The sequence below is a fragment of the Dendropsophus ebraccatus genome, chromosome 5 (assembly GCF_027789765.1).
Source record: "Dendropsophus ebraccatus isolate aDenEbr1 chromosome 5, aDenEbr1.pat, whole genome shotgun sequence".
NCBI classification, from domain to species: Eukaryota; Metazoa; Chordata; class Amphibia; order Anura; family Hylidae; genus Dendropsophus; species Dendropsophus ebraccatus.
In genome coordinates, this window is record NC_091458.1 from 148224760 (window position 1) to 148238233 (window position 13474).

Below are 13474 nucleotides of genomic sequence, written 5' to 3' on the forward strand. Positions count from 1 at the left end.
ACGTCACTTATAGAGAGGAGGGCACCTGGAACATGTTGGAGTCAGATCGTCAGCATTTGATTACCGGTGGCTGGAGAAGTTGGATGCTGCTCTAGGGAGTCCTGGATAACATGGATATAAGCCATAGCATAGGCTGTATTCATGTTTTCCTGGATGCATTAGAGTGGCATCCAACTTCTTCAAGGATAACATCTGCAAGGAGTTTGTATATTCTCTCCATGTTTGCATGGGTTTCCTCCAAGTACTCGATTTCCTGCCACACCCATAACATACATACATATATATATATATATATATATATATATATATATATATATATATATATATGTTAATTTAGATTGTGAGCCGCAATAGGAACAGGGATCAAAACTGACAAAGCTAAAGTGCTGTGGAAATAGTTGGCGCTATATAAAGAAAGGAATCAAAGAAAATGTTACACACAGCATACACGTATAGCAACACTGCACCTGTCATACTACAAGAATTAATTTAATACACCACCTCATCCTCAAAGCTAGATAGTAGGCTCCTTGAAGAAGCAGAATGTTATCAGTATTGTGGATGCAGGACCTTCCTTAAAGGGGTACTTTAGAGAAATAAAAATGTTTTTTTTTTAAATGAACTGGTGGCAGAAAGTTCTAGATTTGTAAATTACTTCTTTTTAAAAAAAAAAAAAAAAAAAACTCCTTCCAGTACTTATCCTAGGATTACATCCAACTTTTTTAGCCACCGATATTTAGAGGGGTACTCCGGGCAGGGGTTATTTTTAGGGTATGGCCGAGGAAGGGGTGGATATAGACACCGCCGGTCACTTACCTCCCCAGTTCCATCGCCAGGTCCCGGACCGCGCTGTCCCACCGCCGCTTCCTGGTCTGAGCTGCGGCTTGAGACGTGACGTCTCAAGCCGCAGCTCAGCCATTCAGCAGTTTGTCCCGTCTCGGCTGCTGAATAGCTGAGCTGCCTTGAGACGTCACGTCTCAAGCCGCAGCTCAGACCAGGAAGCAGCGGCCGGACGGGAGAACGGGGCAGTGTGATCTGGTGTGATCCTTGGCCATACCTCAAAAATAACCCCCGCCTGGAGTACCCCTTTAATTACATGCTAAATGATTTGACTTGAGTATGCTCACATTGCACTATAGTGCTTCTCGTATCTCTGTAGGAAGTGGTGTAGAGGTCCCCCCCAAGACGCACTCACACATCCCATCAGAATTCTATGTAGTGTTCAGCGTGCTCCTCCATGCACGCGTCGATTGGATGCGTGCGTCACGACCGGCTGCAGCTGCCCCATGCTCCTGCCCAGTCTCTGTTAACGGAATTACCTGCTTCCAAAGGTGGAGCAGGAGCGGGCTGTGGCGTACGCATGCCGTAATTGCAGCGCCGGCTTTAGACTGTCAGGTCAGTAATGGGCACTTTCTATATGTGTTGCATCCACCTCACATACGAAACGGCTATCTCTTTGTACTCAAAAGACACACAAAAACTGTATGAAGACAACACAAAGGATATATCCTTGTTTAATTCATGTTTCATATTGTAACTCCTATACACATACACACAAAGAATAATATATATATATATATATATATATATATATATATATATATATATATATATAGCTCACTTGTGCAGCCCATCAACATCAAAAAGTAGAAAGTTAATGAGATTAAGTATATACAAGGATATCACATGTGTATACACTTAGCACACACACCATAAGAATAATCCAGCACTGTTGTCCAACGAGTAGAAAATATTGCAGGGTTCCTTCTATTCACCAATACTAGCTAATGAATGTCAGTTGTCTAAGCACAAAAAAAAGCTAGATATTTTATATACAGGCTAAGGGCAGGCACCATAAGGAAATAAGGTTAGGTACTTGTGCAGATTAACATTGGTTATTAGGTAAGACAGTATCTACAGACGGCTGGTCGGCGGCCCAGAGAGGCACAGCAGCTCAATGGGAGATCAGTGTAGTGTTAGAAAGACCCAAGTCCTAATGTGCTATGGTATATGCCATCAATGGTACAAATCCTAGATGTGAAGCTTCATGAGGGCCGATAGGAAGTCAGCTGCATAGATAAATAACTAGCTATCCCCGTGATGTAAGTCTACCCTCTTACCATACCATTCATGCTGCTAAACACACCCCCAACCTATAGAAAGTTCTCGGTTTCCCACTTCTGCAACTTTTTCTGATTTCTGCCTCTAGACAGTTACTTTGGGCAGACTTTTTTTTGCACACTAGGAAGTCAATATGTACAGATAAGGTGGGAGACATGACCAAAAAGACTTGGGCCCTCGTGTGGCGGGACAGGTTAAGACCTATGGATCAGGACTTCACAGACCACCATATAATAAGAGCCAGAATAATGGCCACAATAGCAAGGACCATGGCTAGGATGCAAATCTTCTTTCTGGATTTTTTCTGCAAAAAAAATAAAAACATAGAAATAGAGGTTATTCAATGTACACTGCAACATTAAAGAGGTTGTCCACGTTAAACTAAATTGTCCTCCGTGACCCTCTCTGATCTCCAGATTGGCCTGGGCTTGTTATGAATACACCTATTTGTTCCTATGGAGCCGCCGGAAAGAGACAAGTTGTACTTGACTCTTTCTTGCAGCTCCATAGGAATGAATAGAGCTATTCAAAACAATGGAGGCAGGGACCAAGCAGGAGATCAGCAGGGGGTACAGAGGCCTTTCTGTCACTAGTTGATTTGAATTTTTTTTTTTGTGAACACCGCCCTTAAATGAGAAGTCCGGCGAAAATTTTTATGAAAGTATTGTATTGCCCCCCCAAAAGGTATACAAATTTCCAATATACACTTATTACAGGAAATGCTTATACAGTGCTTTTTTCCCTGCACTTACTACTGCATCAAGGCTTCACTTCCTGGATAACATGGTGATGTCACTTCCTGGATAAAATGATGTGATGTCACGATCCGACTCCCAGAGCTGTGCGGGATGTGGCTGCTTGAGAGGATGATGGCAGAGGGACACAGGGCACTGGAGGGACACTGAGCATCCCTCTGCCATCATCCTCTCCAGCAGCCACAGCCCACACGGCTCTAGGAGCCAGGTCATGACATCATCATTTTATCCAGGAAGTGACATCACCATGTTATCCAGGAAGTAATGCCTTGATGCAGCAGTAAGTGCAGGGAAAAAAAAGCATGTTATGTGCATTTCCTATAAGAAGTGTATATTGGTGATTTGTATAACTTTTGGGGGGCAATACAATACTTAAATTTTTTCGCCGGACTTCTGCTTTAAATGCCATTGTCAAGTATTGCCAACCCTATGTGCCTATAGGTCCAGTAGAAGACAACCATTACACAAACCTTCTGCAAAGGAAAAGAATAGTAGGAGCAGTTGCCCATATTAACCTGTCACATTTTAGAGGTCCTTTTTAAAAATGAACGCCACAATCTGCTCATGCTGCAGCTTACCCCTCCCCATAGGGACACAGTGCTGAACGTCCATGTGTATGGACAGGAAAGATAACAGACAGCAGAAAGATCGTTCAGCCATCAGTTATTTAAGGTGTACGTCCTTGAATAACCATACTCATCTGCTGCAGGCTGCAGCGGTGCTCTTCTCCGGTTTCTCCCCATTTTGCAGCTTTGTGAGCGCACGAGTGATGTAACTTGTGCGCTCGCAGACTGGCCTCTTGTAGCCGGAGGCATAATGCTGCTTCCGTCCAAAAGAGTGATTGACAGGGTGGGGAGCCAATGGCTCCTGGCCCTGTCAAACACAGCGCCGCATTTAACTGTATGCACTTCTGATCAGGAACGCATACAGTTAAAGGGGTTGGACACTTTATAGTAAAATTGTTCAGTATTGGTTAGTGTTCTAACTGCACTTACTGATAGCAGCTCCCTCCCTATGTACCCGATAGACCTAAAATCAGACTCGCCTCCTACAGGCTGTGCTGCCCTGCTTTGTTTTGAGTCTGTCCAGAACAGGGATGTCAAACTCAGGCCCTCCAGCTGTTGCAAAACTACAATGTTTGTATAATGCTTGTACAGCCAAAGCTTTAGCAGGGCATGGTCACATGCTCCTCCATGTTGGCCGTCTTATGGACAGACTCACCACAGAGCAGGACAGCACAGCCTGGAGGAGGGAGTCAGATTTTAGCTCTATGGGGTACACAGGGAACTGCTGTCAGTAATTGGCTAACCCCTTTAAAAGGGCCATCGTCAGCACAGCATTGCTCTAGAATTCTGGATGCAAAGCTGTAACAGTCTGGAATTACAGATGCCCCCATAGGGCACGGATACCCTTCAAAATAAAAAATTAAGAGGGTGTCTGTGTCCAATAGAAGCCTATAGGGATTTGTTCCTGAAATGTGAAGGTGGCCTCACTTATTCTTCTACTCGGCTTACCTGATAGTAAGCTGCCCTCTGTAATTGCTCGGTTCCTCTTTCCACATGAACTTCTGCACTTTCCACATTGGCTTCTATACTATCTGTAGTTATAAAAAAATATATATATATTGCATTTTAAAAATTTCAAATAATGGAAGATTTTTCCCACCTTACACATTTATACCTAAATGTCCCCCCCTGACACAACTGTTTATTTAACTCCTACAGGGAGAAATAAAGATCCCAACACACCAGAGGTGGGACCACATCTCTCATATGTCTAGTTTTGGCTGTAAAACACACTAAAGTAAGGAAAAATGTGACAGGGTGTAAGAAACCACTGTACTTAACATTTTGAATATATCACATTAGGCAGTGTTCATAGCCACTCGGCTTTGTCAGTACAGTACCATGAAGTAGTAAACAGTTTCAGAGCCCCGGGCATCATAATGATACAAGATGCTGGGAGTTCTGATAATCTGTTCAGTTGCACGCCATTTGTATATACGGACTGTGCACGGAACGTGAGTGCCGCTACCAGAAGCGGTGCTGCTGCAGTGTGGTGTTGGTTTGTCGCTGGTACAGTGCTAAGTGCTACACCGCGGCAGTATGTTTAGTTTGTTGCTGCTAGGTGTATGTACCCTGTATGGTGGTATTAGAAGGGATACGGAGGGGGTCGGGGATGCCATTGAAAAAGATATTGGGGGACATTAAAATTTTTAAATTTGGGCCCTGCCAGATTCACTAAGAGGCTCACCGTCCTGACCTGCTGTACGGTGGGCAGGAGCAGATTTCTGCCATGATTTACAGGTGGAAAGAATCAAAAAAGAGGTGTGAGAGAAGGCCACACCTCCTTCCCACCTTGTCACACCCCCAAGCCCCCCCCCCCCCCTTCAGCCAAGTGGGGGATACAGCTGGCGTATACCAAGGAGAAAAGGGCGAATCTGCGCCTCCTTCCTTGCGTACACCACTGGCGCAGCCTTCATAAATGTCCCCCATTGTGTGCACTGCATAGTGGTATTTGGATGGAGCCATACGGGTGCTTCACAGCAGTACTTGACACTATGCGGTAGTATACGTCTGTCAGTGAGGCCCCAGAATCAACACGGATTGGATGGCGAGGCCCGGATAGAAAATAGTCTTATAAGCCCTGCTCTGCAGTATGCTATAGCTCTGCCAACATCACAATAAAACATTCTGGAACGTATCAAATTAAAGTTAGGGTAAAAGCATTATTACCTATCATCTCTCCTTGGTCATGGATCATTACTGCCAGGTCTTTAAAAATCTGATTGACATCAAGAATATCTGCCTGTAAGATGTAAGTAGAAAGAGCGTTAGTATGGTAGATACATTTATAGCCGACAGCTATCCGCTCAGATATAATAACACGCTCATGAAAGACGAAGCATAATCAGTGTGAAATTATACGTGTAATGGCGTCTCACCTCTAATTTCTGGATCGCGCTCTCTCTTTCTTTTATAAGTTCCAAGTCTTGTTCTGTGATTCCAAGATCTTCCTCTTGGCTTTGCATTTGGTTCCAATCTTCATTACTTGAATAATAATAATAATAATAATAATAATAAAAAAAACACATACAATCAAACAAACTAGTACTTATTAGAAAGTTTTACATTACAGGGGTTGTCTGGAGTCAATTTTATTATTTTTTTTAATAAAAAGCTGCAAAACAGAAAATAAAAGCATACTCACTTACCCCAATCCCCCACCACTGCTGATCTGATAGCTCCCGGCCCCTGGTGCTCTCCGCTTCCAATAATGTGCCTTCCCTACAGGAACTTCTCACCCTGCTGATCAATAGCCGCAGCAGTGACCTGCCTCAGGTCCTGCAGGACTGGCACATCTCAGACTGGGCGCTGTGAGAACAGTGGAAGCAAGGGATTGGAGTAGGGGAGTATGCAGGAGTCCCTGTGCGGTCTGGGGCATTGCAAATTACCCCTAAAGCCAGATTCACACGTACCGGATCGGCAGCAGATTTCACACTGCTAATTCACAGCAGATCCCTTGCCTGTAGTTTCTATGAGAATCCATGATTCTCATGTAAATGCCGGCTCCTTAACCGCCGCCGGCCGGAGCGTACATTACCTGCTCCACGCTCCGGCGAGGAGAAGTAGTAAGCCTCCTGAGACGTGGAGGGGGCAGGAGCATTTTCCGACAGAGTAAAGGCTAAACCACACCCGCACACAATGTCGCATTGATCGGGAAATACACCTGTCCCCTCCACATCTTGGAAGGTTAACACAGTAAAGCAGTCTCACCTGTATATACCCTCTATAAATATCCACTCTCTATGCATAGCAAGTCTCATCAGAAAATACCCAGCGTCCGATGTCCCAAACTTACTTATCAAAGGAAACAAGCGGCTCTTCCTTCTGCCTTTCATCGCCCTAGAAAGAAAGAAAAGAAAGCAGAAATTAAAGGAAATTCTTATAGAAATATAATGGTTTTAGAGCTGGTTTAAGCAATTCACCCGAGGTTTAAAATTAGTCCCTAAAAGTCCCTAACATGGGTTTATCAATGTCACACATACATGGAACATGATGTAACATCTACCTCAATGGAAATGAGCTACAACACCTGGCACAGTATATACACTGTGTTCTATGCGTCTTGTTTTTATTAAAGTGATACTGTCCCTCCTCCCCTTTAAGGAGTTCTCAGCACCCTTCTTAAGCTTATATTTTGGACATTACATATTTTGCTGTATAAAAGATTTCTTTGTAACCCCTCCCCTCAAAAATGCATATTATTGTTGGTGGACAGTGCCATAGGGACGGGGTTTAACAGCTATGGTGCCCCATATCTCAGACCACATCAGCGCTGTAGGCCCTACCCCCTCCATGACATTGGAGGGCTGCAGAAGTTGGTTGCCGCCCTGGGGCTGCCAGGAAAACATGGATACAGACATAGGCTATGTTCACACTATGTAAGAGATTGGCCATACCGGCCGGATGATCTTTAGGGCCGCAGAGTTGTGATGTGGGCGCATCTGTCGCTCGCTCCACAGTGTGCACAGACATGGTTTTCTGCGATTGCTATTCAATGAACATGTCAGTTATTTTCGGCGCCGCTAGGGATCCCGGCCGGAGCGTATACTATGTGTATACACTCCAACCAGGATCCCATAGACAGCAAGGTAACGTATATTTTTGTAACAATCGCCGTTGTACAACGACCGTGGTTTTACGAAAATATACATTGTGTGAACATGGCCATAGGCTGTATGCATGTTTTTCAGGGCTCCCTAGAGCAGCATCCGACTTCTTCTCCATGTCTGTAATAAGAAATCATGCTACAGATTATAGAAGTGGACTTACTGACAGACGAGACCCAGCTCGGGCACGTGCTACTGTCTCCTTCTCCTTTTCGGACACCTTTCTCTGGACAGCTTGGAAATTGTTAAGTGCAGCGGAAAAATCGTTCATAAGACGCTCCTTCTGGAGTTTCTGCTGACGCTGTAAGAAAGGACAATCTAATGGTGGTCAATTCGTAATATTACTAAGCAAAAACAACCATAAGGGTATAAACCCACACACCGTATATGCAGCAGATATGCAACAAATACGCAGCAGATTTGTTGGTACAGATTTGATGCTGTGTTCAGTTATTTAGATCTAATCTGCTGCGATTTTGCTGCGAGTTTGCTGCGTATCGCAGCAGTAAATACGCTGCATATACGGTGTGTGGGTTTATACCCTTAAAAACAGGGAACAAATTGACAGCAGAGTTAGGATCCTTTTACACGGCTTGACATGGGGCCGCGCAGGGATGCAAACGTTTGCAGTAACTTTATACGGCACAATTAATTGAGAGGCTTGGTTGCACAAACGATACTTGTATCGTTCGTGTGGCCATGGAAACTGACAGCAGAGATATGCTTATATCTGTGCTGTCAGTCACTACTGTGACTTTGGGCTGACGCCTCCTCCAGATTGGCTGACAGATGGAGGAGGCAGTGACCTGAAGTTACAGCGGTGGGTTGGGAGAGCTGGAGAGCGGGATAACCGATCACACAGCAGCGCTGATGGTAAGTATGTACTGCTGTGTGATCTGGATGTATGCATATCCGTGCCGTCAGTTTCCCTTAGTTATTGGCCGCACATCTGTTTATACAGAAGAGATATGTGGCCAATAACAATAAAATTAAAAGGAGTTGTCCGGCGATAAAAAATTATTCACAGAATAACACACATTACAAAGTTATACAACTTTGTAATGTATGTTATGTCTGTGAATGGCCCCCTTCCCCGTGTCCCACCACCCCCACCCGTGTACCCGGAAGTGTGGTGCGCTATACATTACCTGTCACTTGCCGACCACGGTCTCCGATCCTCAGCAGTGACGTCTTCTTCGGGAGGCCGGCGGATCTTCCCGAGTGCCGGCCGCCCTCTGCAGCGTCATCCGAAGCTCAGCCGCGATTGGCTGAGCATAACTGTGCTCAGCCAATCGCAGCCGAGCAGCTGATGACGTGGCCGCGTCATCAGCCGCTCAGCCGCGATTGGCTGAGCACAGTTATGCTCAGCCAATCACGGCTGAGCTTCGGATGACGCTGCAGAGGGTGTCCGGCACTCGGGAAGATCCGCCGGCCTCCCGAAGAAGACGTCACTGCTGACGATCGGAGACCGTGGTCGGCACGTGAGAGGTAATGTATAGCGCACCACACTTCCGGGTACACGGGTGGGGGTGGTGGGACACGGGGAAGATGCGGTGAGTATAATGCACCACACTTCCGGGTCTAGCGTGGGTGGGGGGAAACACGGGGAAGGGGCCATTCACAGACATAACATACATTACAAAGTTGTATAACTTTGTAATGTGTGTTATTCTGTGAATAATTTTTTATCGCCGGACAACCCCTTTAAAGCCTGTCCGCAAGATGCGCGATCAGCCGAGGATCAGGAGTTTCCAGCTCCTCGTCTGATCGATGACATTTTTACATGGGTTGATTATCAAACGTACATGTGTTTCTAGTAACTCCCAATCCCCCCTCCCCCCCCCCCCCCCCCGAGTTGTGACATCACAATTCGTGGGAAAATGCCTACCGGTGGGAGTCCTAGGGCCAGTCACAACGCTCACCACAGGCACAGGGAGAGGTAAGTCCGTACTTTTAATAAATTTCCCTTCTGCCGGCCGTCTGATTTTATAAATTGCCGGACTTCTCCTTGAATCCAACTCAGTAAATTATTTCTTACCTTTTTTAGATTGAATAAAAATCATTAGTTACCTGCTCTGTGGGAGACAACGGAACAGAAACCAATGCAAGATCCTTCAAGTAAGTGTTGGTTTCCTTGGCCAAGACATTAGTGGAATGCTGAATCTGTTGGCTACATCAAAGATAAAAAAATAGGGATTAAACTTCCATCTATTAGGAGAGTGCGGCCTACATTCTGTGCCATAAACTGGGGATACCACTTACAGGTTCTGCTGGAGCTTAGTGGAATCTCGACTGGTTCCAAGCTGGTTCAACAAAGTACGTATCTGAGCAGCTGAAAATAATAATAATAAGAAAAGGTTTAAATATCCGGCAGCCTAAAAAACAATATGTCCGCTAAGTGGGCAATCACATGGCCACACATTTGCGGACGTTACGGATGGGGAAGGAATGTCATGATGTGTCAGACATATGAACGCCCCCTAACTTTCAGAAATAGCCCCTCTCCTGTCCTAAGTGTGGGTTCCATTAAAATGAATAGAGGTGAACTGCAATACCATACACAACCTGAGGAAACTGGTGGCGCTGTTTTGAAAAGAAAGTAGCTGTTTTTTTTTGTTTTTGTTTTTTTTTTAAATCCAGGACAACCCCTTTAATTTAAAAAAAACCACAACAGCCATTCAACTATGAGTTAAAGTGATTGTCTACATTGAAAGCCACATCAGTGACTAGGTGATCAGATCTGGCTACTAAAACCTGCAAGGCAGTCATACATTTCCTCTGCAAATTAATGAGTGACCATGTCATTCTTGTACTACTGGCTCAGCTCTTATCCCATAGACTGCAATGGAGAGAGAGCTGCACTGTCATCAGTAATAACATCCGCTGATAGCTGTCCCAGGAACCCTGCTCTCTCCATAGCCGATGCTAGAGATGGGTCATCATCTATCGGCATTGATGGAATACTCTGTGGATGGAGCCATGCCTTATCATACAGCTGACTCACTTCCTGCTGTGTGATAGAATTACTGGCACGTGCCGATACTCTGACCTATAATCCACAATACTCAGAAGTGACTGGGGACTAAGGGCCCTATTCCACTGGACGATTATCGTTCGCATAATCGTTAACGATTAACAATCTCAAATAACCGCTATTGCAAAAGACCTGAAAACGTTCACTCATTTCCATGGAACGATAATTGTTACTTATGATCGTATTTGCAATAGTTTTTTCTTTGCTATTTCTTCGCTATTGCGTTCGTATCTACTGCGAACGACATCTTATTCAATGTGAACGATTTGCGAACGAGCAACGATAAAAATAGGTCCAGGTCTTATAAAGCGATCAACGACGATCGTTAATCGTTAACTGCATTTCAACCAAACGATTATCGTTTAGATTCGAACGATTTAACGATAATCTGAACGATAATTGCCCGGTGGAATAGGGCCCTAAGGGTGCGTTCACACTAAGTAAAACTCAGCTCGGAATCCCGCCTGCCTCACGATCCCCGGTCATTTCTGCCTGTTTTACTCAGTGTGAACATACCCCAAGGGTAGCTTCACACGTACCGGATCCGCAGCGGATTTCACGCTGCGAGTTCTGCCAGTATGTGACCCGACCCCTTTAACCCCCAACAGCCCGCAGCATACATTACCTGCTCGACGCCGCGGCTGTGTGTGAGGCGAGGGGAGCTGGGAACCTCACACACAGCCACGGCGCCGAGCAGGCAATGCATGCTCCTGGCCAGGGGCTGCGGGCGGTGGGGGTTACTCACTCTTTCAAAGGGGAGTTTACACCAACCCGTCCCCCCCCCCCCCCCCCAAGATCTTGAAGGAAACCAATCACGCTAAAAACAACCATAAAACTAAGGAAACATGCTGGTACATCACCGGCTCAGTCAATGTAATCACGCCCCTCTGGGCGTGTTGTAGAACTGCATACTGACATGACATGGAGGGGGCTTTACTAGGCTGCGCATGCGCAGTACAGCAAGAAGACGCTGCTGTACTACGCCACGCAGTACATTTCCTTAGCTTTATGGCTGTTTTTAGCGTGATTGGTTCCCTTTAAACCACAGAGTACCACACCATCTACCTGGACGCCATTCAGGAGATCATACCTCTTCATCGAGTATCCCTGTATGGGAAGTGTCAGAGCTGAAGAAAATGACTCCAAGAATATGCCCCCTGTGAGTCACTGGATGTAACTGCAGTGTAACCTCTTATACTGTCTGCAGAGCCTGTGTAAAGCTGCGATCATCACTACGTGAGTACTGTCTGTGGCATATTGGTCTGCGCACAGTGGGGTTTTTTTTAATTCAGTATTATTATGACGGTATTATTACCACTGCAGTAGTAACATGAGGTTCGGGTGTGGAAGGATTACACTGCCTGTGCCTCTAGTGAGCGGTGACACACACATATATATATATATATATATATATATATATATATATATATATATATATATATATATATACTGTATACATTGCCACTCTCTCACATTCACAGTCCAGGTGGGTAGGGGACACGCAATACTTACCTGCCAACTCACGCTACCCCACTAGGCTGGAGATTATACATACAGGTCATGACCCATAGGCATATATCCTGTTAGCTGTGGGGAGGGATGCTTCCTGCCTCACTTCCTGACCCTATGTGATATGCTGCTCCTATATTGGCTGGATATAGATGTGAATATGTAGCTCAGGGATGGGGAACCTGCCAGCTGCTGCAAAACTACAACTCCCATCATGCCTGGACAGCCTTCGGCTGTCCAGGCATGATGGGAATTGTAGTTTTGCAGCAGCTGGCAGGTTCCCCATCCCTGATATAGATATAAAGAACAGGTAGATGTGATCCCGGCAGAGAAGAGCCATCCCGGGGCTCGGTGACAGATGACAAGTGATCGGTGAGCCCCATCCCAGCCCGGTTCTCCGCACTCACTGTTGTTGGTGATCCTCTGGATGTTGCCGCTGCATGTCTGGATGATACCGTGGAAGTCTCGCCCTCGGGCTGGGCTGTTTGGCCACTGGCCGGACATGATGCTGTGCGTTCGGCCTGGATCTCCTCCGTCTACCGTGCCGGTCACAGGAGCACTGCGCAGCCGTAAAGCAACGCCCCAGGGTGCGGTGACGTCAGGAAGGGGGCGGGGCGAGTCGTCGGGTGCTTCGGTGATGGTAAGAGTGGGCGTGGCCTTGGATCAGCTGGTCCCATGTTTTTCCCTGGTTGCTGTGAGGTGAAGCCTGGTAACTCATATCCAGTCACAGCCCTGTACTGTGTGGGGCACCAATGGTGGCATTATCACACGTGAATGTGGACAGTCTGAACAGGGTCCTGAATTGTGACCCAGACTTGTAGACAGTGTTATTTTGTGCTACGGTAGTACTGCAAACTCTTAACCCCTTAGGGACCAAGCCTGTTTTTCAAAATCTGACCTGTCTCACTTTATGCGCTTATAGCTCAGTGATGCTTTAACGTATCCTAGCGAATCTGAGATTGTTTTTTCCTAACATATGGTGCTTTATGTTAGTGGCAAAATTTGGTCACTGTCTTGTGTGTTTTTTGTGAAAAACATCAAAATATCATGAAAAATTTGCATTTTACGAACTTTGAAATTCTTTGCTTCTAAAAAAAGAAAGTCACATTACCGATATGTCCTCTTTATTCTGGCTTCATTTCGTAAACATATTTCACTTTTTTAGGGTGTTACGGGGCTTAGAAATGTATCAGCAAATTATGAAATTTTCATAAAATTTCCAAAACTGATTTTTTTTAGGGACCAGTTCTTTTTTTAAGTTGATTTAGGAGGCTTGTATACTGGAAACCCCCATAAGTGACCCCATTTTGGAAACTAGACACCTTAAAGAATTAATCTAGGGGTATAATGAGCATTTTAACCCTACAGGGGCTGGAGGAAAGT

At 45.5% G+C, this 13474-nt stretch overlaps 1 protein-coding gene across 1 annotated transcript; it reads right to left on the minus strand.

Annotated features, from left to right (window-relative positions):
- Positions 1-1608: 1608 nt before the first annotated feature.
- On the minus strand, positions 1609-12678 carry STX12 (syntaxin 12). The gene is made up of 9 exons (XM_069972616.1): positions 12499-12678; positions 9811-9880; positions 9619-9718; positions 7712-7849; positions 6738-6781; positions 5821-5926; positions 5612-5684; positions 4391-4473; positions 1609-2425 (listed from the first exon to the last, which is right to left on the minus strand). The coding sequence occupies exons 1-9, from the start codon at positions 12593-12595 to the stop codon at positions 2330-2332; spliced, it is 807 nt and encodes a 268-aa protein (XP_069828717.1). The 5' UTR covers positions 12596-12678; the 3' UTR covers positions 1609-2329.
- Between the last annotated feature and the right edge of the window lie 796 nt (positions 12679-13474).

Coding starts and splice junctions, on each gene's coding strand:
- STX12 (XM_069972616.1), bottom strand. CDS start 12,595: ATGTCCGGCCAGTGGCCAAACAGCCCAGCCCGAGGGCGAGACTTCCAC. Junction 5,927..6,737: donor CCGCTTGTTTCCTTTGATAA/GTAAGTTTGGGA, acceptor TTATTATTCAAG/TAATGAAGATTGGAACCAAA. Junction 4,474..5,611: donor TGACCAAGGAGAGATGATAG/GTAATAATGCTT, acceptor TTATAACTACAG/ATAGTATAGAAGCCAATGTG.